Raw genomic sequence first — 27,489 nt, forward strand, 5'->3', positions numbered from 1 at the left:
TGGTGCCTATTGAGGTTTCGCTGTCAAACATTAGTGAATTAGTTTGGTTTTTGAGTCGGTAAAAAGGGAATTCGCTAATTAATTGAGAAAGAATTCTGCCGTTTAGGTTGGTTGCGTGGTCTCCGAAGTCTGAGTGTCTGGCGTTAAAGTCGCCTATTATAATTGAATATGGAAGATGTGAAGCATAGTCGAAAAGTTCAGAAGAGACGCGGTTATTGGGCTGATTGTAGTATGAAAAAATAGTGATAGTGAGATTATTTAACTTGACGTCGGCGGCAACGAGTTCTAGAGAAGACAGGTTGTCAGGAAGTTGATGTTTGACTGATTGAAAGTCCGTAGAAACAAGAAGCGCGGAGCCGTGAAAACGGTTTGCTGGCGGTTTATGGTAGCAAGAAAATTTTTTGACTTTAATCGTGTTGTCGGAATGGGTTTCGGTGATAGACAAGATTTTGATAGAGTCTGTTTCAATGAAGTGTTTTAGGGCGTTAAGTTTTCTGTTGATTCCGGAAACGTTAACCGTGACGATATTCACACTGTTAGGAAGGGGGTCCCCGCCGGGAAAGACGGGGGAGGTCGCAATGGAAGGCATTGCAACGGGTGTTGGGACGAGACGTGGGGGCGAATCTACTCAAAGGAGAAGTAGATCCGCTGACCCACATGGTTAATGCGGGTTTTGGTGTGGAGGATGGTTTTTGACGCAGACTCGACGAGCTCTGCGACTTTGGAGCGTTGATGTGGGAAAAGGTCGTACAACATTTTGGTGATAAAGGTGATTGTCTGTCGCACAGAAATGCATGTCAACGTTGACAATTTAGATTTTGGTTTTGATAAACCATGTTAAGTCGATCAATACACTATTATTTCTTGTTGTACTTGGCTTAATAATTCATCGGAGAAAAACTCTTTAGATGCAAGAGAACCATCATGATCATGATTAACATCTTCGCTCTCTTGGCTCCCTTGCGCTCCGGTAACTTCAAAACGTCACACCTGTCAAACTGACTCAAATTGGATTTGGCTACTTCGAATTTTTAACCCGAACATTTTGCACATTCCAACTACCCTAAAATTCTCTAGATTTCGAAATCAAGTTTTTTCATTTAAAATAATGCGAAATAACGTGCGTGCAGCAAAATGTTCATTATGAAACGCGTATCATAATATACTATTATTAGTTTTTCAATAATCGTGGTACAGAAATGTGAGTTTTACAGTGCCAAATTGTTCAAATTTGATTATGTATTTTGAGTTAGTTTTTTTATTCTTTGCTAGTGGTTTTTTCAAAAGATGAACTTCATGTTATAAAAATAGGTTCGGTGACTGGTGAAACTGAATTTATATTCGTGATGACATTGTGGATTGTTCAGTGGAGGGCATTTGGTCATTTCGTTTCTAATCAACGTTTCAGTTTGATCCTGTTCTGACCATTGTCGTGCATGAGGTCGTCTATTACAATTTCTAAGTTGGGAATTAATAAACTATTTAGTGACAAAATTTAAGTCTTCTTCAATAAAGGCAAATCTATTAGTTTTATACAAATCGCTAAGTGTCTTTACTTTTTCTCGTTGACTTTCCAACATTGATTTTAATTTTGACAATTTTGAAACAGTAATGTCACTGGGGCTTGACGAACGGTTACGTGTTGCGGAGCGTTGACATGACGGTGGTCTGCTTGTTGAGCGAGAGTTTTTGAGTTCCGCGACTTCTTTGGTCAGCGAGGTGAGCTGAGTTTGGAGAGCCAAGAGAGTTGTTTGCAATGGGTCGGAAGGCGTTGAGGATGTAGATGCAACTCGTGGAGTCGACGGGGAAAGCTCAATTATACGGTCAGCGGTTTGAGCCAGGGCAGAAAGGCCTTCATCCGAAACAGCCAGAATCTTTTGGAGGTCGCACGGAAGTCTAGAGAGCCAAATGTTTTTGAGGAAGTCGTCTTGCACTGTGTCACCTGCGAGGTTTTTCAAACTTCGTAGCAACTGAGAGGGTGAACGATCTCCTAGTTCTTCGGTTCGTATGAGCTTGTCCAACCTTTTTGCCTCTGATTGTGATAGGCGATCTATGATGGCACTTGTTAGGGCTGCATACCTATCATCTGTAGCAGGCGGGCTGGATAAAAGATCCTGAATCTCCGTTGCCGTTCGTTTGATTAGGCACGATATCACGTAGCTGTATTTCGTCTCGTCAGCGGTGATGTGTCCCAATATGAATTGGCTTTCCAGCTGTGCGAACCATAGTTTTGGATTTTCCGTCCAAAATGGCGGTGGTTTCACCGATATTGCGGTTATCGCCGTCGTTGCGGTCGTCGTCAGCCATTCTAGTAGTCGCACTTCGGCGTGGTCACCAATGTGGTTGTGTTCGTGTAATAATATTTATTCACATATTACATATTAACTTTAGGATAACTAAAATGATTAAAAATCACGACGACATGTTGTGTCGTTGTTCTCGCGTCTCTCTAGGGGGCGTTCGCTCTCGCGGTGTTGCCAGCATGCTAGCGAGGTTGCCACAGTAGTATCGCGCCCCTGTCAACGAGTCATTTATAAAGAATGGTTTAATAATGCGATGACCCAGAAGCCTTATCGAGACGTTTACGGACTGACGACCTTTTCTGTCAATTTCGATGTATTGATGTGGATTTTTTAAAGCCTAAATTCGGTTGTTTTGACCATTGGGTTTCGCACTTAATGTGAATGTGTATTCAAAATTCTTGAATTGTCATTAATTTTAGTAACCATTGTTTTACAGAAGTCCATACGTGGAAAATAGTCATCGGGGCGTAATCGCTGGTGTTTTTGCATCTTGAAGCTTATGAATTTGTGTTCTTTTATAATTCGGTAGGCTGATGTGGATGGAATCCCTGTTTTATTTTGGATTTGGCGAACGCTAATGTAACTTTTTTCTAGGATCAATACTTGGACGACTCATAACTTTTGTACTTTCCAGTTGAGGAGCAACAAGCGTTAAAAGATGTAAAAAACATGGCTTTGTTACTCTGAAATGACTTTAGAATTCTCTATCATTAAAATTTACAACAGTGACTTCCACAAATAACTGAACACGACTAGGAATCCTTCTTTGACCTCTTGCGACACGTCGCCGTTGTCGAGTGGAAATAGCCTTTTCAACTAGAATTTCTTCTATTTGATTATATAATTCACTGGCACTCGCTACTGAGCCTACTATTGTTGCTGCAGCAGTAACTTCCATAGCGAATAATTTTTAGTAGTGGCTTAATTGTTACCCCAAAATAAAATAACAACATAACCTCGAATTGGAATTGACATTTAACTCGCATCAACATTATCATTGCGCATGTTTCACCACTTTCGTCGCATTCCGATGCCACGACGAAAAATGTGATTCGTACTTTGTTTTAGAACGGGTTAAAAGTTCATTTTTTGATGCGACGTCATTAAAATTTTTGAATTTACGAACGCTTCAGCTACTCCAGCTAATGGAGTGCGGACTCTACCGCCTGTAAAGTATGCAACCTCCCACTCTGGAGGATAAACAAACCGTGTCGGTCCATTTAAATGCCATTGAAAGCGTTGTTTAGATGCAGTATTTAATTATTTTTGACTGTGTTTTTACTATGGTTGGGTTAAAATCTTTTAATATGTATTATCTATACTGCCATTGAGTAGTAATTGTTTATTTTAGGGCACTTTTGGCGAAATTAGTGGCCCAAAAACGCCAACGAATGACGACTTTCCAAATTTGATATTTTAAAAATTGCAAAAAAAGTTACAGGCGTTAGTCGCTTGACGATAAAAATTAAAATAAAATTAAAATATCTGCAGATTAGACAAAAAAATAATACAGAGCTTTGTACTTCAAATGAATAAGCTTTTATCTTCCTTAGTTTTAGAAGAAAAAATTTAAAAATGATAGATTGTCCACGAGTTTTTGAATAAAATCAACTTTTCCTTGGTGTTGGACATCTTCGATTTTTAAGAAATGTTGCTCAGAATACATTCCTTGCAAAATTTCAACTTAAAATTCTTATTTCGATTTTTTTAAAATACTAAAATCTTTAAATTCGATCGTTAATTATTGATAATGAAATTATATTATTTTGTTCATTCCTGCTAAATAAATGATTTTGTTTATTTTTTAGTTCCCATAAAATTATACTTAATGGGAACTCAAAATTTGAAGTTGAAAGTGGTTCAAAATTGTGTAAGAGAGCATTGACAACATTGTATGTACTAAAGAATTTATGGCTCATTGTGGTTGGCCAATTCTTATTATACAATGTATTACTGCTTAATTGTATGTGATAAAATAAAAATTGGAAATTTTTCGTTTAAAAACACTCCTCATTTGGTATAAATGAATCTAAAATTCGATTCTAAGCAACTTCTCTTGGAATAATACCTAACTTTTAGAGATATTCCTAACGTGAAGTAAATTAGAAGAAAATAGTCCTCTTTATTCAAAAAAATCTTGATAGTTTGAATTTGCCATATCTGCTGTATTTAGTATCGTCATGGATTGTGCAAAGTTGCAGGTTGCATATAAATATCCCTAAAAAAGAAATTTACGATTTTATCAAAATTTAACAAAAATGCCAAAAATTACTAGAGATAGCAGCATGTATTTTGGCTGAAATGAAACATTTATTGTTCACTGATCAAAATTATCTTAAGGCAATACATTTTAAGTCGTTGCAACCCAACTACAATACCAAAATAATTAAATACTGCGTCTAAACAACTCTTTCAATGCTATTTAAATGGACCGGCAGGGTTTGTTGATCCTCCAGAGTGGGAGGTTGCATATTTTACAGGCGGTAGTGCCCGCACTCCATCACCGTGAGTCCAAACTAACCTCACTTTTTAAAAATTTGGAGATTCTTTTTGGAGGACTAACAACGATGTCTATCGTTTCAAAACTTTGTTCTAAGCTCAAATTGTTGATTTCCGACATAGGTAACTTTAATCTGCGAAAATATGATTAAAATTTAACAAAATGTTGCGAGAACTTTGTACTTTTGAACTCTTGAACTTGAACTTTTGAACACCGATGCTTGACTGTGTTTTTCTGTACGACAGTCCCTGCCATATATTTTTTGTCGGTAAATAAACCTATTTGGTTAAAAAAAAAGTAAAGTAGGGCATTAATTGAATAGTGTTACGCAACAAAGAAACAAAGATTCAGCCGCTGTCGTCTAAAATGGAGATCATGGCTATTCAAACCGATTTTTTTTGTGCAAAACTGTATTAAAACTGATGTAGCACTTCAGTTGGACTATTAGCTTTAAGAATTTTAGGTTCATATACGGCTTAACAGATGGTGACAATTTTTATCGATTTAATAACGTGATAAAGTCCATTCAAATGTTTTGTGGGTTAGATCTTTGTTGCGTAACACAGTACCGCCAACGTTTATTTTTCTCTCAGATGCTTGTCTTGGTATGGATGATATCAAATGATTGATCTAATTTTGAGCCACATCATTTGGAGTTACGTCGAGAACATAAAAGCTCGATAGATTTTGTTGTAAAGGATTGACCAGGAAGTCTTACTTTATTCATATCATTGGAAAATAATTTGGCTACTCTAATTCATGGTAAAACACTGACATTGAGCAAAGTTCATGTATGAGAACAGAAGATGAGTCTAGGTGGTTTCTTGTTGAAAAATGTCTTCTAAAAGCTTTTGATTTAGGGTCAAACACTTTTGCTGTATTTTTTTACACCATTACCCTTACAGTTTGGTCTTTCTCCCCTTTAGCTTTGTTCCTGTAAGTGGTAGTGATCTATTTTCCATTCCAGTCTTATCGTTAATGTTCATGTCACCATTTTATCTGTAAATGGGATAGAATAATGGCAGTAGTTGATATATTAGCTGACTTTTACACTCCAAAGACGACGGTCTAGTTTCGATTGATACACATTTTTGAAGTTGAACGTCTTGTGCTAAGCATGAACTTTTTTATGGTGTTTTTTTTAGAAACTTCGGTTTTGTTGTTTTAACTCATACAAAATGTTCGTGGCTTGTAAACCTATAGTGGAAGGCTTAAAACAAAATATACAGGTAAGAACTTTTGTTTACAAATTATAATAATTCTTTGAACCACATGGTTCATAAATTAGTGGAGGATCTTCATTGAGGCCATTATATTCGCTTTTGTCAGCACGAAACAAAATCTCCATAATTTGTTGTATTTGTGTCTCTTTTGAGTATTTTTGCAGTTCGAGGCAACAAGATTTTCGAAAATTTGATGTTCACGATTTTCTTTTTGGGAGGCTTCTTTAAGAATTTTAAAAGCAGCCTCCAGCTTTTCCTCTTGATTCGTTTTTCTTTTTTTTCTAATTAGGGTTTCAATAATTTCTTGGGTGGCCGGAGTAGAATCTTGCGATTCGATGTCTATGAAATCTTCATCACCATCTTCCTTCCCATTATTAGTTTCAATCTGAAATTTAAAATAAGATAAATAATACTGTATTTTTATGATTTTTTTTTATATACTCCGAATTTTTTTGTGATATATCTATTTTCGACACAACAATTACTGCATTTTGCTGTAACTGTATTTATTATTATATGTATTAACCTGGACTGTGTTTTACAGATCCCTACATCAGCTGAAGGATGGTTAAACATAGCGAAACAATATGATGATATTTGAAATTTTCCACATTGTTTAATTAATACAGGAAGTGAATTCTTCAATTACAAATTGTCATTTTCGATTGTACTGTTTGCACTTGTGGATGTTCATTACAACTTTTTATACGTTGATATTGGTGCTCAGGGACGAATTTCAAACGGAGAAATATTTAAAAGTTCCTCTTTTTAAGAAAGTTCAACGAAATTCTTTAAATTTTCCATTGCCCGAACCTGTACAAGGTAGGCAACAGTCTTTCTTATTTTTTTCTTGGGGATGAAGCATTTGCTTTGAATGAAACATTAATGAAGCCATTTTCTGGAGTACATTCGAAAGGATCACCAGAACGAATTTTTAATTACCGTTTATCTAGAGGTCGTAGGATTGTGGAGAATGTTTTTGATATTGCTTCAGCGATATTTCGAGTACTTCGCAAACCAATGTTGTTAGAGGCCGGAAAAGCTGCATTAATTGTATTGACAATAGCTCGTTTACATATTTTTTTGAGAAATAGTTCAAGTTCTTGCTCTTTATATACCCCGAATGGAACATTTGACGAAGAAATTGAAGGAAATTTAATTGAAGGCACATTTAGAACTATAGCAAATGAATCTACATTCTCGTTACTTCTAATAAGAAACGTACCAAAAAGAGCTTGTATGAATGCTCAATTAGCACGAGAAGAGTTAGTTAACTATTTTCAAAACGAGGGGCGCATAAAATAAATACGCATAAATATGAGTGAGTGCTTGTTGTTTTCCGGACGTTGTTCTTGTCCCAAAGAAACTGTAAACTTTTGAAGGCGTACCAGCTGCTCTCATATATCTCGGAACGTCCTAAAAAAATATGAATTATTGTTATTTCAATTTTTGTAATAAGTATACTATTAAAACAGACAAAAAAACTATAAACATTTAGTTTTAAAAACGGAAGGTTTAATTATTGCTGCTTACCTTTTCCTGTCCGCTGACTCTTTTTCATTTTGGATTTTTCTCGCTGTAGTGCAGCTAGTAAACCGTTTACTTTTTTTCGCAGTCTCCTGCAGTTGCCCCGTCGATCTCTTGGGCAATTGCTTCCGAAGCATCACTTTTTTTTATTTTATTGTAGTATGATGAGTTTTTGGAATCCCTCAAAATTTCATAGGATCTATATTTCTCAATCAATTCCAGCGTAATTTCTTCAGTCCACTCCATTTCAAATGTTTTACTAAACTGACAAAATGACCAAAACTTCTCAGTGGTCCGTAAGTAGGTAGTTGTCGGTTTTTCGCATCAAGCAAAAGTTGCGCATTGATGTTGCACGTGTAACCAACACTCCACCATAGTCGCGTAACTGAAAATACATTACAGTGATCATAGCCTGTAAATAGCCCGCCAGCTTTCATAATTAAATCATATGAGTTTTTATCGGCCTGTAGTAATGTTTGAAAAATGTTTTGCATTATTTTTCGTACACCACGTTTTAATGTGCGAACACTCTAAATTGGTACAAATCTCCCCACTGATATTCCTAACAGCGTTGACAAAATGCTCGATAATTTCTTCCGATGTATCCTTTTTCTTCATGCCGACCACCTTGATACGAGGACGAATTCCTTTGACTTCTAATATAATGTAATCATTAGACAATTTTTCCGAAGCAAGTTTTGAGAATTTAGCTTTGTCCGCTTTAGAAGGGAATTCCACGAGTAGCCCACCTTCTTTGACAGCCTTAACCTTAACAAGATTTAGTTGAGCTTCAACAGGATTAATATTTTTGTATAGGTCAAGCTTAGTGGTAATTGGTTTTCGTTCCAGATCTTTTGGTTTTACTATTACATCTGGATGCGCTTTAATTTGGTACATCCGAATATGCTGGAGTTACCTCTTCATGCACAGGTGAATGAGAATGAGAAAGTTTATTTCGGTTTATTTCTGCATGTAGCTCATGGATTTCATCGAAAAGAACTTCACACTCTTTCTTGAAAATTCTGCGACATTCATCATCATTTATCAGAATGTAAAGTCAAAAAACAAGCCTTAAATACAGTTATAATAATTAGTATAACGATAATATGGAACTTTATAGGAGTTCCAGGCAGCATTTAATATTGAGAAAATATGTAATTTGAAATATGTAATAAACATCGTTTCCGTCAGATTTTTTATTGTTATATAAATATACTAAATAAAATATAGAAATGTAGGGGGTTGGTTAGAACCCTCCGATGGCCAGGATTAAACACAAAATAACATATCTAACAAAAATAACGGTTTATTCAACCACACCCTTTCGACAAATGACACGCCGCTCTGCCAACCTGTAGTCAGCAGGCAACCAACACTGCAGGTCTAATTGACTACAGAAAAAATATTACACTTAAATATATATTTTATATTTGTTTAAACATCATAAAAAAATATATTTTTTTAATATGTGTACAATATCTACGATTATACAGGTGTCCCAGAACTCGCGCCCCAGAGAGAAAGGACTTACGGAGGCAACAATTCTGAACCAAAATTTTGAAACCATAATTGTCTAACTCAAAAAATAACCGAGATAAGACAAAAAAACTGTAGCCAATCCCGAAGCTGAACAGAATTTGAAAATTGGTAACTATGGACACATACAGACAGGTAACTACAGACACATCTATTGGTCAGTTAAACATTAGACTCTCGTTGCCTAGGAAATTGGGATGGCCATTTACTCCACTTCTCGAATAAGCTTTCGGGATTGGTTGTTAACTTTTTATCAGTTCTTGAATACTATTAAACTTAGTCAATTTTTGTTTTGCTCTCTGGGGCGCGAGTTCTGGGACACCTGTATATCAATAAAACTATATATACAGGGTGGCCCATCTAAGACTTTCGGGCTCAATATCTTTGTCATTTATGAACGGATTTTTCTAAAATTTAAAATATAATTTCTTGAATAGGTAAGGATGATGTGACATTACCAGCGTCATCCTTGTCTTAAAAATGTTAATTTTACTTGTCTTATTTTAAATTTTAATCAGTTAAGATTTATGTCATTTTATAAAACATCAATAATTATCCGAGTGTGCCAAAACTCAACCGTCTAGCTAGTCAAGTTGCCGAGAAAAAGAGAAAAAAGACCCTCAACATTTCCAAAAGATGCAAAATCATAGTCGGTTATGAAAAAAATAATTTCCCACGCCCAATTTTGGACATCCCTGCGTTCGGTTTGTCAATAATCGCTGACGTCAGTGACGTTCTTGACATTTGTAATATTTCTCATTTGAGGTTATGTTTACTTTTGAGCATGATGATGAAAATCATTGATATAAACTTGCGCAGAACGATTTATCTCGATCTTTTGAAATTGGAAACTAATCACAATGCATCAGGCAACGTTTTGGTGCAAAAAATTCGTAGGCACAAGGAAATGTGAGTAAAAAAACTTGTTGAAAGTTGGTTATCACCAGAAAAATGATTGCAGATTGGTTTGCTATGAGGTGCAACTAGAATTCACGAGTTTTGTGGTATTTAGTGGCTATGCGACTAATAAATTCGTATGTTTCAATTATGATTTGTAGAAACAAAGTCGAATCGACAAATGTAGGCACAATTCTGCACACTTTCAAGACCGCCATGCTAAAAGGTGTTATCATGAAAGTTTTTTCAAGTCCAAATTGGTCGTACAGTACCATTAATATTCCGTTTCGAAAGATTAGCAAATGAAACTTTGAATAGGAAACCAACTAATGATACCAAGACGTATAAGTAATATGGAAATCAGATACGTGTACTTACCGACAACTAAGCGGTTTTGGATCACCAAAAACGCATAATAGTGAGTTACATTTTCTAAGGTCATTGCAAATTGTAGGAACACTGTTTACATCTGATATTTCAGATTCGTGTTTTCGAACTGAATATGGTGCATGATGTTGCGAGTTGTATTTGTTGCTTCAACAAACCTTGCGAACTACCTAACGATCTAGGACCACTATACCCCCTCTATTATCATATGAAAAATGTGCTTGCACGGTATCAAGACAATTTCTCACTAAGAAAGAATAACGAGTCAAAGAAGTAGTGCAAGAAAAAAATGAAACAAAATGACAATGAACATCATTTTTAACTGCGTTCTAATGAAAATTGCACACATGATATTTCTATCAAAGTATCGTCGGTCGACTCTTTCAATGGGATAATTCTTTAAACAACCAATTAATAACTTGGACGAGTGAAAAAAGACGAACAAGACTGAAAGCAACACACTGAAAATGATGCAGTACTTCAACACGGACTGTTACTTTCAATATTGAACCTGTTTTTTCTCAATGAACCGCCAAAAGATGCAAACATGTAAAGGACTCTTATTGACACCCTATCGTACCCTGCTGCAAGCATTAAGAACGATTGCAGAACGTTCTGGACGGTGTTGTTGACCACCATGAACGACTATGCCACTTGGATTCTTCTAACATGGGTGGATATGTTTGACGGACAGTAACCAAGCTGCTAAAAGTGCAAAACCCTGCTTGTTGATGAATTCGATGAAGAGTCGCCGCAACATTACATGGTAAGTGTTCAGCGAAGGCAAGTGACTAGTACCATCGAAGCAATTGTTCCAGTTGAAAGCGACAAGCGATTTGCTCGGACCAAGGGACCGCAAATTCATTCTTCACCATCACAGAACATATCCAAAAACTTATGCTGCCCCTAATTGTTTCTGTCCATTTCGTTACAAGAAAGTTCAAGAAATGAGTTGCTAGTAAAAAAGAAAAAGCCAAAAGAAGAAGATTTTCAATTATTATATTTTCAAACAAGAGAGAAGCTCAAGATGGCTAATCAAAAAATTCACGTTTTGAAGCAAAAGTGCCGAAGAAATGCAAAGCGCCTCACTAACTTAACAACTCTTCTTGATGAATTTAGACATCAAGATTTAATAAGCACCAGTACACAAAATCTGTTGAGCAGCTCTGCAGAAGGTTTGATTTTTTATACATATTATTTAGGTAGTACTACTAACTTTTAATTGTAGGTGCATCAGAGGCACTACTTGCACGATCTTCTGCAACCACTTTTGCGAGCGGAAAGAAATATCCGCAAAATTTAAGAACTTTTGCATTGACGTTGAATTTTTTGTCCAACAGAGCTTACGAATATATTAGGGAAATGTTTAATAAAAATTTGCCACATCGATCTACACTTAGTAGATGGTATTCTAAAATAAATGGTGAACCTGGCATATGTGAAGAGGCCATTTGTGCCTTAAACCATTTAATTAAACAAGCTGAGCAAAATAATAAACGTAAACCAATAGTCAGCCTAATGTTTGACGAAATGTCTATTAGAAAACGGATTGAATTCGATGGAAAAAGGAATCGCGGATACGTGGATTTTGGGATTGAAGGGAACGAAGCTTTTGATGAAAATCTTCCTGTAGCCGGTCATGCTTTGGTATATATGGTCGTTTGTTTAAATGATAGCTGGAAAGTACCTCTGGCCTATTACTTCGTTGAAAGCCTTAATGCGGAAGAAAGGAAAAGCATAACTCTTGCTATTCTGGAAAAATTAGCTACCATAAATTTACCAGTGCTTTCGTTAACATGCGATGCGCCTGTGACTCATATCAATATGGCAAAAAAATGGGATGTTCGTTGGAACCAGATTTCTTCAATACTCAATTGAACAACCCGTTTTCTAATGATCCATTATATTTTATGTTAGACGCTTGCCACGCAATAAAATTAATCCGCAACTGTTTGTTTCAACAAAAATTACTTTTCGATAGGGATGGTCAAGTAAGGAATTGTTAGTAATTACCAAAGAATTATATTTTAATATTTTTTTCAGAAAATTAATGTGGCATTTATCCAAGAGTTGCATGAACTGCAGATGAAAGAGGGGCTTCACCTGGCCAACAAATTAACATCGCGACACATCAATTGGGAAAAACAACCCATGAAAGTTAAATTGGCGGTCCAAACTCTATCCTCTAGTGTTGCGGATGCGATTGATTACTGCTGCGATTGATTACTGCTGCGATGTTTTAAAACTGCCGCAATTTTTACATTCTAAAGCCACTACAAATTTTATTCGTGTTTGTGATAGGTAATAACTTTATAAAAGGTTTAAAATTTTATAATTTAAAATTTAAAATTTAAAATTTAATTTAAAATTAAGCAACAACAAATGTGTAGTGCAATCGCAGAAGAAAGCAGGATTTCTAGGAATGCTCACCCTTATTGCAAGTACTCAACATATATTTGATTACACCATAAAAGCAGAAGAACCTCTGCTCGAGTAAAATTTTTTTTTTTTTACATTCAATACTAATCAAAAATCATTGTAGTTATCTGTTAACTTATAAGCAGAGCCAAGACCACTTGGAATTATTTTTTTCAAGTATTCGAAGCAGAGGAGGATACAACAATAATCCATCTGCAAAACAATTTGTGGCTGCCTTTAAACGTCTTCTCATCCGCCATGAACTAAAACATATAAATGCAAATTGTCTAGCAGAAGATGATACATCGATTTTAAACGTAACAAGCGATGTTACAAATTTTAAGAAAAATGAGGAGGGTTATAATGATGATAATTTATCATTGAACCTATTTTGTTTAAGGCACATCTATGAAGATCATAATTACTCGGTTGTTTCTTCATCAGTGGCAATGTCCAATGTGGTAGAAGATATTGTTGACTATGTGGCCGGGTTTATAGTTCGGAAAATATGTCCAAAACTTGAATGTGATGTATGCATTAATGCAGTTAAAGCCAATAATTCGTCTGCTAATTTAATTAATTTTAAAAATCGTGGAGGTCTTGTACATCCTTCAGATGACGTTATTAAAATTTGCCGCGAATCTGAAAAAATTTGTCGGCGGGTTTTAACTTTAAGTAAAAATCGTCCTCCCTCAGAAAAGGCTTTTTTTCAAAAAACAGAAAACGTAATTTTTAATAATTTATCACCCAACATATTTGATTCTATAAAAGATCATCTCTTGGACTTTGAAGTCTTTGGCAAAAATCACAATTTTGAATTAATTAAATATATTATACGGCAGTACCTTAAAATCAGATTTCATTATTTTAACAAAATTTTTAATCTTAATCTAACGGGAGAAAGTGTTCGACAAAAATTAAATAAAATTATACTTTTTAAACATCAATGAGAAATATTTTAGTAACATCTTTGACATTTTTTTTACATCTTCAATTATCAAAATTACAATTTATTCCCAAACACCAAATTTCGTCAAAAAAATGCTGACGCGCGTTTCGATAGCAATGCTACCATCATCAGAGCGATGATTAAACATCTTCAAGAATAAGATTATGTCCGTATTATGATCCACAAGATGTCATGTAGTCATGCCTGTGTTGTTATCATGGAAATGTGTCATTTTTAAATTTATTTTCTCAACAGTATTAGAATAATTTTAAATCTGTTTCAAATGAGTGAGTGAATACCACTTATTTATTCGTACATAATGAATAAAAATTTATTAATTAAATTTCAGCTGTTTTCAGAGGATTTTTCTACAAAGTTACTGTTTATCATTTTATCTGGACTTTACTGCGAAGAAAAATACGTATTTGTATTGGGTGTATGATTGGTCTACAAGAAAATTCCGCCAAGTATATGTTTTCCATCATGCTGTAAAACTGTAAAAATTCTTTTGGTTTGTACAAAATTATTATTTTTTACGTCGTGCGAAATATAATCTACTATAATTATGATGAAAAGATTTATTTAACCTTTTTTTCTTCCTTGACATAAGTCGAACATCATTAAATGTAGGATAAAATATTCTCAAAATAATAAACATTGTCCCATTACGAAAATGTTAAACGTTAAAAATGTAAGTAGTCAACCTTTAGTACACTAGTGTAGCATATTTATACCATTGCATACACAAATGCTATTTCCAAGATGGCCCATGTTAGGAACACCGATCTCTACCCCCACCACCACCTTTTCACGGTCTAGGTATATTATAACACGTCACTGTGATTAGTTTTCAATTTCAAAAGATCGGGATAAATCGTTCTGCGCAAGTTTAAATGAATGATATTCATCATCATGCTTCAAAGTAAATATAACCTCAAACGAGAAATATCACAAATGTCGAGAAACGATGCTCGGTTCAATGCATTCTGATTAGTTACTAAAAGATCGAGATAAAAAATCGTGAATGTGCATGTTTAAATCAATAGTCCTCATCATAAGGCTCAAAAATAAACATAACCTCAAATAAATGTCACAAACGTCATGAACGTCACGGATTCATCAACAAGTCAGGGATGTCCAAAATCTAAACTCGCTGTAGAAATCGATTGTTTCATAACCGACTATCAGTTTGTATCTTTTGGAAATGTTGAGGTCCTTTTTTGTCTTTTTCTCGGCAAATTGACTTGCTAGACGGTTGATTTTTGGCACACGCGTATAATTATTGCTGTTTAATAAAATGACATAACTTTTAACTAATTAAAATTTAAAATAAGACAAGTAAAATTAACATTTTTAAGACAAGGATGACGCTGGTAATGTCACATCATCCTTACCTATTCAAGATATTATATTTTAAATTTTGGAAAAATCCGTTCATAAATAACAAAGATATTGAGCCCGAAAGTCTTAGATGGGCCACCCTGTATATCCTGTTTTATCAAACGTGAATACGGCTTCGTACAAACAAATTTCCCTTTTAAAAACACTTAAAATTAAAAATTTTACCTTGTTTTGAATTTTGTACTAGTAGGCCCCTTGAGAACACAGCTACTTTTTAAGGAAAACACCCCGATTTTCAAGGGTTAACAGAAAAGCAGAAAAATCGTGAAGAATCCCGTTTTTAAGATATATTTTAAAATTAACATTTTTCAAAGATTTTATACTGTTTAGAATTTTGTACTAGTAGGCCCCCTCAGAACACAACACATTTTTAAAGCTTTTAGCCTGGTTTTCAAAGTAACTTGTGAAAAAATTTAATTTTTAAAGAATTTGCTCGGTTTTTCAAAATCACCCTTTTCAAAAAAAGTCAACATTTCAAGGAAAATACACCGTTTTTTCAAACAAGAATACAGTTTGGTCCAAACAAATTTTTATTTCAAAAACACTTAAAATTCGTCTTTTATACCCTGTTTTTCTGTTGGGCTACTTCAGAACAAAAATGAATACGGTTTCGGCCAAGAAAAGTTACCATTTAAAAACACTTGGATTTTAAAGATTTTGTCTTATTGTTAGGGGTGGGCCACTTCAGTAAAAAAATGAATAGAGTCGGGCAAGGCAATTTATTGATTAATAAATGTATAACTTAATTTGTTATTAAATTAGGAGAAATTCGTGGGGCCGTCCTAGTGGGGCAGTCCAGGATCCGGAGTGGAACGATTGCTACAAACATAACAATAAGGATAACATAAATATAAGTGTTTTCTTACCTCAATCTTAAACATTTTTTTAGATAAGCAACGAATTCTCCTTTCTGCGTCACTGTATCAAATCTTAATGTAATGCCTTCCTCCTTTTCAAATATTAGCACCACTTCACTTATATTTTCTGTTTGGTCGTTGAAAGTGGCCAAATCATTCAGTTCTACATTGCCCTGAAAATCCTCAGCGGACATGGTAATAATCCCCAAATCGGGGCCTAGGCCCCCTATGATTCTCACTCGTACACCATTTATTTGCTTTGCGCCACGTTGGTAACACACATCAAATTTCAACATTTTTTTATTTAGCAAGATGTTATTTCTACGATCGCGTTGAAACTGGCGAAATTCAGTGATGGACTTTTTCAGATCCATTTTATCTAAAAACTTGGTGAATTTATCTATGTTTTTATACGTACCTTGGAACAACACCCAGAATATGAGGTTAAACAAAATAAGCAACTCATAGAAACAGAAGCAACTGCTAGCACCTACCCCTACGCCAACTTTCGTTGTGAATTTGAACTTGGAACTAAGATTAAGAGCGGGTAAATTTAAAATCCGCGTTGAGCGTACTTCTGTATAACAAGTTCTTCTTCTATTTTTTCGTGTGCTGCGACAAATAACCAATTATGAACTGTTTAACCCAGGAACAATAATAAAGGATTATTAATTAGCAACTAAAAGAATTAATATCCAAACGGTATTGTATCAAAATTTTCCAGAATAACTCTCTTGTCATAAACAAAACCAAATTCCTTTGTTTCTATTTTATTTAAAAGTTCTTTAGTTTTAGTATCTCTGGTAATTCGATTATATTGTGTACTGATTTTACTGTCTTTGTGTTCTAAAATATTATTCATGCTATCGGAATTAATCTTTTCGGACGTTTCATAGTTTAATGTAAATCATTTAATTTTGCAAACAACTTTACCTGTATTAGTTTTATAACAATAACTTTTTGGACCTGTTGATACCCAATCAGCAATCCATCCTAATTCATCGGTCCAATCTTCCAATAGACAACCTGTTTTAACAGTGTTTTTACCATTATCTATATATACAATGCTATCTGTATCATAATATATTACACTTTCTCCTAATATGTCTAACATTTCGTACAATCTTAGTCTAGCATTTGCGGTTGTAAAAGCCGCTATGAATATATTGGTATTGAAATCATTTTCTACATAGCAACCTTTATACTTGTAATCAATTTGTAACATATTTTCGTTTAATTCATTGATATGTATATTATCAAGTCTGTCGTCTAATAAGATCTCATAAAATCTCTTAATATCTGTAACATACTCTGTTGCCCCCATATTTTGTCTTTGACCAAATTTACCCCATAAGGAATTTAAACAGATTTTTGCAACAGCTCTCTTTCCAGGATTATTTTCTATTTTACCCAATTCAATACCTAGATTTTCTTTTACGGCTTTTCTATATTCTTCTTCTGATTCAAAATCATTTCTCCATTCACTTGTCTCTAACTTTATTTTCATAAATGCTTTTACATATCCTTTAAACAAATAACTCGATTTTTGTTCAAAATGCCAAACTTCATCAATAGTTATTATTTTGTATCCTTTTTCAATTGCTTTTCTTACTTCGTTTGTACACCAGGTTCCTCTGATAATTCTTTGAGATTCCGTATGAGTACACTTATCTTTTTGATTATTTAATTTTGCACACAATTGACATAATGGGAATGTTAGTTTTTCATCGCCAGATTTCCTTTTATTTTTAGCAGGTAAAATAGGGTGATACAAACCTCTTGGTGATAAAATTGCACATTTTATTAAATTATATGTAGGAGGTTTGAATATTTTAGTAGGATGTCCAACTGGATAATCATCATAACATTGTACTGTTGGATATCAACTACAAATATCTATATAATTTCATTTTCTTTCCATTAACTTTTAGTTTTGTAGCATTAGTTCTTCCTCCGAAGAACGCATTTCTAGGATTAAGTTCTTTAATTTCTTTATATTTGCTTTTAGTTTGTTTCATTTCTTCTTTATATTCTTTAGATTTAATCCAATTGCATTCCCACATTTCTATTAAATTATAGCCAGCTTTTTTTATTTGCTCGCTTCTTTCTATTGTTTGTTCATAAAGATCTTCCATAGTTGTTTTATTCTTCTTATTAATAAAATCTGAACTATAACATTCTGTACAACCATGCCAAAAACAACCGTGATATTGATAGACTGTATTAGTTTTTTCATCAAAGCCATCAACTTTTGATCCACATATTCTCACTTCACCATCGTTTAATGCATGTTTTATATTTGGATTATGAAAACTATTCAACCAAGAAATTGATTGTTGAGAATATTGATCTTTTTTTAGATTATCAACAACTGCAATAGTATCTTTCTTAATATATTTCGATCTATATATAGCCATACAAACACCTGCAATTGTAATGTATCTAAAAGGATCTATGTTAGCTATTTCTAGAAATTGTTTTCTTAATTCAAGACATCCTCTTCTTAATATATCCACATCAGAATTACAATAATCATAAAGTTCATTTTTAAAATCAAATAAATAATTTTCTTTTCTTTTTTGTTTATGCCATTCTAAAAACTCTTGCCTATCTTTTATTTTCATAATCTTTTAGCGTTAGTAGCACCTCTAGGCATATTAACAACTTCTACATGAAATGTACAACCGTATATATCTAAATCTTGATTTGAAGTTAAGATACTTTGAATTTTGTTTAATAAATTATCAATTTCAGAAGTTCTTGATAACCCTGTGGAAATAGGGGACCAAAGATCATTGTGATTAACTACTATGTTTAATAAATCTCCTTCTTTGAAATTTGTTTTCTCTTTTACTATTTCAATCACTTCATTTAAACCCTCTCTAATGACAGTAATTTTTTTCATAATTATGTCTGAAAGATCAAACTCGGATCCTCGCCTGTCTTTCAATAATATAACTTTATAGTAAACTTTATGTTTCTTCCATTTTTTGCTGTATTCAGCTTTTGTTTCTATTATTTTAATTTTAGGATTGCTCACCAATAATTCTGCCTTTTTCATTTTTGAGTAACCTTTAATATTTCTTTCTTTAGCAATTTTTCTTAGTTCTTTTAACGTTTGATACAGAATTGTCTTCGGCTCTTCTTTCAATAATTCTTTTAAACTAGGCGATTTGATTTCGTTGAGAAGAATGTTTATATTATCATTGTTTACATTATCTGAAATTTGATTCAATAGATCTATTTTTTTACTATTTCTCTTTATGTTTAAGTTTAGTTTGCTAGCAATTGATTTTAATTTTTTAATACTAATCCTGCTTAGTTTGTTATGCCAATCTCCAGCATTGAGTTCTTCTTTTAAAATTAATTTTACAAGATCTGATTTAGTTTTTGAGTTATATTTTGAGTAGTTCTTTAAACCTTGCCTTCTTGCAATGGTTTTTAATTTTTTCAAATTTAGTTTATTTAGTACAATTTCATTATCTGATGTTGGTGTTAAAAAATATTTATTCATCAATGACGATTCATTGTGAGACTTCGCTGAACTCTGCAAAGCTTCGTGGGCGTCCCTAAAAGGGACTACTGCTCCGCTGGCCAAAGGTGAACTCGAGGACGGGATTATCTTTATTCATTTGTTCAATTATCTCACCCACTTTTTTTTAAATCCCCTTTAGTAAGTTTTACAATTTCCTCAAGACTCATTTTAAGAAGTTGATCTTTCTGTATCTCCATTTATAAGAAAAAAGTTTTTGCAAAATATTTTTTTCAAAACTCTTAAACTTTATCAATGATTATAATATGTTAGTAAGATATGTTTTGGATAGTATTGCTTTCCTACTAATTACACTTGCACTTACATAACACTTTTTTACCTCTATATTGTTTATTCCAACATATGTTACACAAAGTTGAATAACCACCTTTGCTTTTTTTATTTGGATAAAAATTGTCTAAATCTTTTTCAGTATTGCAGTTTTTACAAACTTTTTTATCCATTTATTAGGAAGATATTATTTCATAATAAATGACTCATAATACCAAAAGGGAACAGTCAGCTAAACAAAGGATAAACATAATAATTAAAAAAGATTACACATTAACAGAGTCTAGTATTCCGTCAGTGAAGAATTTAAATAATATGCGATCAACACAATTAGCATTAAATTTTTTAGCACAAAAAGGAGACCCTACTTCTAAAACTATTACCTTAAAAGAGTTTGCTAAACAGAATAAAATTGGTGAAAATACAATTAGGAATCAAATAAAATTTCTCACTGGTGAAACATTAATTAAACATAACAAAAAATCAAACAATATAGAACAATATAACAAAAAACAGAAGCAAATTAAATCTAAACACAAATCAAACACATCCCAATCAGATTACAAAGCGTCCCTGAAAGCTGGCAGTACAAAAGAAGCTGAAGAAGAATTTGATAAAAATTTTAATAAGACTATGAATTCCCTATCTAATAAATAATGGCACTAATTGATGTTGCAGACAAAAATCAGGTAAAAATTATTCAAAATAGAATAAAAAAAGACTGCATTGAGTTTAATAATTTATCTGTTGGCAATAAAGTTAAAGCATCTAATCAACTGTATATGAAAAACAGAATTTTAAAAGAATTAGGAAATGCTGCAGTTGAAACAATAGAAAAGATGGATGAAGAAATCGAGCATAAAGATAACAAAATTAATGTATTGGAACAAGAATTAAAAGATGTAAATAGTTATGATGAAGAAAAAATAAATGCATTACTGAATAAACATCCTGTTATTGGGTATAACAATAAAGAAAGAGCAAAAAGACGTTTAGCAAACACTCTTTCTCTAGTTAATAAATGAATACAGCGAATTTATTAATCAAGGCAGACTTAAAGATTGTTGAATTAAAAAAAGAAAAGAAAAAAATTATATTTATTTTTATTTGTATTATTTCAATAATTCTTATAATAATGTTAGTTGGATTTCTGCTTCGTATATACCCTCTTTAATTTTTTCACCATTAAGATCAGAAACAAAATAAATCCAAACATTATATACACGTTTTTCTACAACTGTAAATATTTCTTCTGTCCAATTTGTTTTTAATTTGTTACGATATACGTCAACCATATTAGATAATCTAATTCTATCGCCAACTTCAAATTTTGGTTTTTTATTTGTTAATGTAATCATATATACGGTTTCTAACAATTTTCTGTCATTTCTTTTATTTACATGTTTTGGTTTCATTTTAATAGTAGTATGATAAGAATTGTTATAGGATTTTATAATTTTTGGAAGTGGTGAAATCCAATCAAAACTGTCATATAAGATTGGCTTGAATTTATTTCCTAAAGTACGGTTGAACCTCTCAACAAAGAAAGCTTTATTTTTTGTTCCTGTACTGTAAAGATTGATATTGTATTTATTTAAAACGATCCTCATATCTTTATTATAAAACTCTTTTCCTTTATCAGCATGTAAATTTTTTGGCGGATTGTGTTTATCTTTAATCGCTTGTTGTATGATTCTTACAAATGCATTAGCTACTTCTAATCCTGATTTAGTTTTTAAAGGTTCTACCCATACAAATTTAGAAAAGGTGTCTTCAGCAACTAGAATATAGATAAATCCCTTGTTAATCTTTTTAAATTTATTAAAATCATTCGTCTTCGCCTTTGGCTCTGGGCTGGCTCTGCCAGTCTTAGGCTTTGCCTCTTTTGTTCTTAAATTATAACTTGGATCTTCTGATTTACCTTTTGGTCTATAGAAAACATAAATATCTATTTGCCAAGTATCATCAATACCTTTGTGTTGGAATGCTCGTGTTTCATAGTTTTTCCTAGCAGGTTTAAATAATTCAATAATTAAAATATCTTCAGGTGATTTTGAAAAATTATTTTTCACTGATTGACAATTTCTGCAAGTTGATATTCTTCTCCAGCGTTTATATTTTACAATAAATTCCCTTCGGTCATGAGCGCTTCGCAAGAATTCTGGTTCTCCAGTGGATTTAGTTTTCGTTTTGCATATTTTACAATAATCCATTTATTTGATTCTAATTCATGAGCGTCCCTGAAAGGGACCACGGCTCCGCAGGCCGATTCTTTTATATGTACTTTTCTTTTTACCGCATGCAAGACATACTGATGAGTAATAATTCTTACCCATTTTATCTTCTTTAACAATTATATTTTTGTTACCTGTGTTTGTTTTACATTTAACACAATAAGTATTCATTTATAATTATGAAAATTATAAAGAGTTTAAAAATGTTTTCAAAAGTTCTTTCCGAGGTTCTTTCATTTCTTTATAAGGTAATTTTGTTAATAATATAATAGCAATTTTTCGTAAAATTTCAACTTCTTCATATTCTGTCAGAGTAAGTTGAATTTCTTCACCATTTACTATATTACGTTATATAGAAAACTTGACTAACATATAAAAGAAAATTGGAATACTTAATAGATAAGGTTTATTATGGTTATAACCACCGAGATTTTCATCCGTGTTTACTTTTTCTTTTTTTATCATAAAAGATAAAAGATCAGATTCTCTAACAATAAATGGTTTAGAAACATCTATTGTTCCTTTATTATTACTGATATTCAAATCTTTCAAATTAGCCGTTGAGTAGAATTTTACAACTTCCACATCCATTGGCAATCTAATAAATCCTTCACCATCAAAATAAAGGAAAAGCACAGTAACAGTCTTTTGTCCATCAACTTCTTTAATAAAACGAATTTTTCCTACAAACTGTAAAAATGAATAATGTCCATAATTGGTTAAGGTATCATCTAGTTGTCCTTTATTGACAACATCATACTTATCAATTGCATTAGCTAATAATCTTCATTATTAGTTAGCAATTTTAACTTTCTTTGTGGGTGGAATGCGCTGAACTGTTACCGTAGTAATTTGTGGTCTTCTGGAAGTGGAAACTGGCGCGTTGTAAATAATCAAAATAAAATATCTAGAGTTTTTATAGTTTTTTCTAGAGCTGACCGAAATGATAATTTTACCAAGACAATGATGATTTTTGATAATATGAATTTAGAAAGAATAAATATTAAATTCAATGGTACGCAACATCCTACTTATCTGGTGAATAATAAGGATTTACAACGTTTGTATGCCGCATTCCTTTCATGTAATTATAAAAAAGATTTGGACGAAGGTACGTGTGTTAGCTATAATTAAAGAAAAGAAAGTTGCTCATAAAAAGTTCAAACTTTCAGGACTAGAAGTAGATTATACCAGTTTTAAAAATTTACGTACGGAATGTAAACGGCTATCTAAAGAATGTTACGAAAATTTTTTATCTGACGCAGAATACAATATCAATAATAATCCTAGAAAATTTTGGGATTTCTATAAATTAAAAAATCGTACGTCTCCTCTGCCATCTGTTATCATTAAAGATGACGTTGTTTTAAATGATGATTTTCAAATAGCCAATGCTTTTGCTTCACAGTTTATGAATAACTTTGTAACCTCAAACAATCACCATTCTGTATCAAACGCCATACCAGGTCAACATCAATCGGTAAACTTAAGCCGATTTACTTTGACACCAACAGATGTTTTTGATAAGTTATCGAATCTTGACATACCTGGGAGTACTGGCCCAGACCAAATTCCTAACTTGTTTTTTAAATAGTGTGCTAGTAGTTTGTACCTACCAATATTTCTAATATTTAACATATCTTTGCAGACTTCGGTTTTTCCATCAGTATAATCTCTTCTTTACCTAAACTGTTTGAAGATATTTTGGCTCCCCAGTTTGCGTCAGCTTTCAGAAATATTATCCGCCCAGAGCAACATGGATTTTTTAGTGGTAGATCGGTTGAAACCAACTTGTTTGATTTTGTGTCTTCTGTTTTTTCTTCCTTGGTTCAGGGAACTGATGTTCACTCTGTCTAGACCGATTTTTCAAAGGCATTTGACAGAGTGGACCATGGAATTTTAATTTCGAAGTTAAAGCAGTATGGAGTTGGTAATTCTGTCACTGATTGGTTTCACAGTTATTTAAGTGATCGTGAGGCTCAAGTAGTTGTTAGAGGTTCGGTCTCTCGCACAATCAAAATTACCTCAGGTGTCCCCCAGGGATCTCATTTTGGTCCTCATTTATTCCTTGCTTTCATTAACGATGTTTCTGCCAGATTAAGTTCCAATTTTCTTCTTCTGGCCGACGATATTAAAATTTATAGAAGTATTTCATCTGAATCAGACATTGTTTGTCTTCAACAGGATCTTGATAGATTATCTGAATGGTGTGTGGACAACGATTTGCACCTGAATATCAAGAAATGTAATAGTTATTTACAGTCGCGTGTGGTAACTTACATTTTACAGCGCGAAATCAGTTTGAAGCACGACGGCGTAGCCGGAGTGCTTTAATGATTGAGCGCTGTAAAATGGTTAACGCACAAGAGTTGTATTAAACTTTTTGGCCGAAAAATTTTAATTTAAATAATTGGATTTTTCAAAATTTATGAGAACTGTCACATCTGGCATTTGTAAATTTCATCATCTGTCAATTCTGCCAATTTTGTAGTTGGTGCACAAAAAGTACACAAGATGGCGCTGTATAAAAAAAGTTTTAATATTACTTTAAAAATAGAAACATTGTCTTAATTGAGATAATAATTTAGGTAGATTCCACTTTGGTGATCAATCTTCATTATGGTAAAGTGATTTTAATTTATAAACGCATGTGAAGAGCAGACGATTTGGGCAATTTTTACAGCACGGCGTGTGTAAACGTCCAGGGCGCTTGTAAATCTAGTGTTTCCGAAGCTGTCAATTGAATGTTAATTTGACGTTTACAATTCATGAGGCCAAAAAGTAATTTGTTTCTCAAGGAAAACTCTACCATCTCGTCCAGCTTACTTTTTGTCAAATACAGCTCTTGAGGTCGTCAATTCTATACGGGATCTTAGTGTTTTACTGGATTCGAAGCTTACCTTTTTCGAACAATTCGATTACATCGTGTCTAAAGCAAATCGAATGCTTGGATTTGTTTTCCGTCATTGCACTGAGTTTAAGAATATTAGAACTTTGACTTTACTTTATACTTCCCTTGTAAGATTTCATCTTGATTACTGTAGTATTGTGTGGTCTCCATTATATCAGTGTCACATAAACCGATTAGAGAATGTACAAAAGAGATTTTTGCGTCTGGTTCGATACAAATTGCTTACCAGTAACGATGTACTTCTGGAGACGACCGACGATGTAAGGAAGTATTTGGGGATAATGACCCTCCAAAATAGAAGGATTTATCAGTCTCTTCACTTTTTCTTTAAGTTAGTAAACGGATTTTTGGATTGTCCAAATATTTTGGCAGATCAAAAATTTTTGGTACCTGCGTATCAAGTGAGAATGAATCGTTTGATAATGGTCAACTACGCTAGAACTGATTACTATGAAAATAGTCCTTTAATTCGAATGTTAAACAATGTTAACGCATGGCATGATAAAATCGAATTTTTTGGTATGTCAAAGGGTAAATTTAAAAAAACCGCTTCTGTTGTCTTAATCTAGTTGTACTTGTATTGTATTTGTATTGTACTTGTATTTTCTTGTTGTATTATTTTTAATCTGTTTGTGTTCTATTTGTATTTTATTTCATGTACAGTTTGGGGAATTGATACCCGATGAATGGGAACAATTTTAATAAGAAGTGGGAGAGGAGTAGTGTCAGTGGGTGGCATTACTCCCCTCAATGCATCCTAGCGACAAAGTTCTCGAAAATTGTAACTCAAATTCATTGAGAAATACAATGCCTATCATTACTCATAAAAAAATAAAATTGTTGCATTTTGCATTCGAAGGACCAAATCCCTCTAATAGCGAAGAATTACTAAAGGAGCAATCATGTTAACACCTCGTCTTGCCAAAAATGATAAAACAATGCCACGACGCATGCATTCGCGCTGATGGGGGTAAATTATTTTTATCTTCCTCGCTCCAATGGCAATTATGGTTTTCTTTGTTGCGCTCATCTATTTGTCCATTAATCGGTCTTGGACTCACCGAAAATTCATGTTTCTTGATGTGTGTGAGAATGAAAGAATGCAAGAATCTCTTTCTCGCTCGGTGTCCCCCACTTTCTATTAAATTTAATTCCATGCATCGGGTGTCAATTCCCCAAACTGTATAAGTTCTGCGTCAATAAACATTTATTATTATTAAAGATTTAAAGATTTTTGTAACCGATATTTAGTTGTTGCTTTTGATGTAACAAAAGAAAATGATGAAAATTTGTTTAGTAAAACAAAATCGTCTGAACTAGAAGTTAATTGGACATTAAAAGATTATCAAAATATTAATTACAATATATATGCTGTAGTTGAATCTCAAAGAATTGCAAATATGAATATCATAGATGAAAAGATTTACTTGGAAATGAAGTAGCCTGCCTCACGCTTTGCTGAGTTCGCCTGAAGTCTGGTGTCGGAAACGTCAACCAAGTCACCGGCACAAAATGGTCGGTAACTAGTGGTAATTTGGCAAGTGCGTGAAAACCTTCGGCGGGAAAGCATCATAACCTACTAGTTTGCTACTTCGGGAATGTAAAAATGTGTAAAAAATTTAATAAAATGTTATAGAACTTGAATTATTCATTGTAGGAAGTACAAAATGACCCTAAGATACGCTGCGGGCATTGAAAGCTTGAAGTGGGATTGCTTTCGGGTATTAACGAGGGCACTATTTTGGCTGAACATGCCTGCTTTGAAAAGTATGAAGAGTTAAGCATCGATGAAGAAAATTATGTGAGGGGCGATAAAATAAAAAAAAACTGAACATGAAACTTGGACTTATCACCACATAAAAAAGTTAATCGACGAATATCTTACACATAATGAAAAGTTTATGTCACCCATGTATAACAAAAAACAAGTGTGGGACATCATAAGCAATAAGTTGAAAATGAAAGGAATAAATAAATCTGCATCCAAATGAAAAATGGCGCAATTTGAAAAAACATATGATAAAGTTTTGACTTCGAAAAACACCACAGGCAACAGTAATGTAAGCTGGAAGTGGTTTGAATTATTCCACAACATTAACTTCAAGGATCGCCATTTCAAACCGTTATTTACGTTATGCAGTACCTCTTTGAAGCGATCTATTGAAGGAGAAACATCAAATCCGTCCAAAGATGACAGTGAAGACTCTGAAGAAACTCCAAAGAAGAAGAAGAATCGTTTCATGGCTGCTGATCTGGAAATGAATCGTCAAAAGCGTCATGACGAAAAAATGGCCCAAAAAGACAAAAAGTTTAGAATTTCTAATTTCGTTTAAGTGTTAAAATGTTGGAATCTTTACTAGTTTTTGAGTTAGTTTTTAATAGATTAGTTTTTTTACGTCCGTTGAGGTGTGATTACTATGAAGCATTTGCAATAATAAATATTTTGATTTATAATTAAACAAAATTTTTATTACTACATATATAACAATACAATTGGTGGTACTGGATGTCTGCCAACACCAC

The 27,489-nt window shown here is 33.2% G+C and overlaps 4 protein-coding genes and 1 long non-coding RNA gene across 5 annotated transcripts; 2 read left to right on the forward strand and 3 right to left on the reverse strand.

The window, feature by feature from the left end:
• Positions 1-1,478: 1,478 nt before the first annotated feature.
• Positions 1,479-2,764, reverse strand: LOC148170670 (uncharacterized). Its single transcript, XM_088042218.1, has 4 exons — positions 2,738-2,764; positions 2,587-2,640; positions 2,417-2,516; positions 1,479-2,308 (listed from the first exon to the last, which is right to left on the reverse strand). The coding sequence occupies exons 1-4, from the start codon at positions 2,762-2,764 to the stop codon at positions 1,479-1,481; spliced, it is 1,011 nt and encodes a 336-aa protein (XP_087898344.1).
• Positions 2,765-7,929: 5,165 nt separating this feature from the next.
• On the reverse strand, positions 7,930-8,755 carry LOC148170671 (uncharacterized). Its single transcript, XM_088041464.1, has one exon. The coding sequence runs from the start codon at positions 8,448-8,450 to the stop codon at positions 8,010-8,012; it is 441 nt and encodes a 146-aa protein (XP_087897590.1). The 5' UTR covers positions 8,451-8,755; the 3' UTR covers positions 7,930-8,009.
• A 1,340-nt stretch (positions 8,756-10,095) lies between these two features.
• Positions 10,096-10,703, forward strand: LOC148170672 (uncharacterized). The gene is made up of 2 exons (XR_015770429.1): positions 10,096-10,404; positions 10,468-10,703. It is a non-coding gene; the product is annotated as an uncharacterized LOC148170672 (long non-coding RNA).
• A 7,915-nt stretch (positions 10,704-18,618) lies between these two features.
• On the reverse strand, positions 18,619-19,730 carry LOC148170673 (uncharacterized). Its single transcript, XM_088042456.1, has 2 exons — positions 19,652-19,730; positions 18,619-19,553 (listed from the first exon to the last, which is right to left on the reverse strand). Exons 1-2 carry the CDS (start codon positions 19,728-19,730, stop codon positions 18,619-18,621), a joined length of 1,014 nt encoding a protein of 337 aa, XP_087898582.1.
• A 3,030-nt stretch (positions 19,731-22,760) lies between these two features.
• LOC148170674 (uncharacterized) lies at positions 22,761-25,591 on the forward strand. Its single transcript, XM_088042219.1, has 7 exons — positions 22,761-22,773; positions 22,852-23,166; positions 23,228-23,608; positions 23,704-23,867; positions 23,913-24,300; positions 24,829-25,485; positions 25,536-25,591. Exons 1-7 carry the CDS (start codon positions 22,761-22,763, stop codon positions 25,589-25,591), a joined length of 1,974 nt encoding a protein of 657 aa, XP_087898345.1.
• The last annotated feature ends 1,898 nt before the right edge of the window (positions 25,592-27,489 follow it).

Source organism: Gnatocerus cornutus, chromosome 7 (genome assembly GCF_029298725.1).
Source record: "Gnatocerus cornutus isolate USDA-ARS CGAHR chromosome 7, icGnaCorn1.1, whole genome shotgun sequence".
NCBI classification, from domain to species: domain Eukaryota; kingdom Metazoa; phylum Arthropoda; class Insecta; order Coleoptera; family Tenebrionidae; genus Gnatocerus; species Gnatocerus cornutus.

What these genes read in the sequence shown, in the direction of transcription:
- LOC148170670 (XM_088042218.1), bottom strand. Translation starts at nt 2,764, where the DNA reads ATGACTATTTTCCACGTATGGACTTCT. An exon ending in TTTTCCACGTATGGACTTCT is followed by an intron (nt 2,641 to 2,737) that starts GTAAAACAATGG and finishes AACCGAATTTAG; the next exon opens with GCTTTAAAAAATCCACATCA. An exon ending in ACAGAAAAGGTCGTCAGTCC is followed by an intron (nt 2,517 to 2,586) that starts GTAAACGTCTCG and finishes ACTCGTTGACAG; the next exon opens with GGGCGCGATACTACTGTGGC.
- LOC148170671 (XM_088041464.1), bottom strand. Translation starts at nt 8,450, where the DNA reads ATGTACCAAATTAAAGCGCATCCAGATGTAATAGTAAAACCAAAAGAT.
- LOC148170673 (XM_088042456.1), bottom strand. Translation starts at nt 19,730, where the DNA reads ATGGAGATACAGAAAGATCAACTTCTTAAAATGAGTCTTGAGGAAATT. An exon ending in TAAAGGGGATTTAAAAAAAA is followed by an intron (nt 19,554 to 19,651) that starts GTGGGTGAGATA and finishes ACGCCCACGAAG; the next exon opens with CTTTGCAGAGTTCAGCGAAG.
- LOC148170674 (XM_088042219.1), top strand. An exon ending in TGTTTGATTTTGTGTCTTCT is followed by an intron (nt 23,868 to 23,912) that starts GTTTTTTCTTCC and finishes CACTCTGTCTAG; the next exon opens with ACCGATTTTTCAAAGGCATT. An exon ending in GCACCTGAATATCAAGAAAT is followed by an intron (nt 24,301 to 24,828) that starts GTAATAGTTATT and finishes ACAATTCATGAG; the next exon opens with GCCAAAAAGTAATTTGTTTC.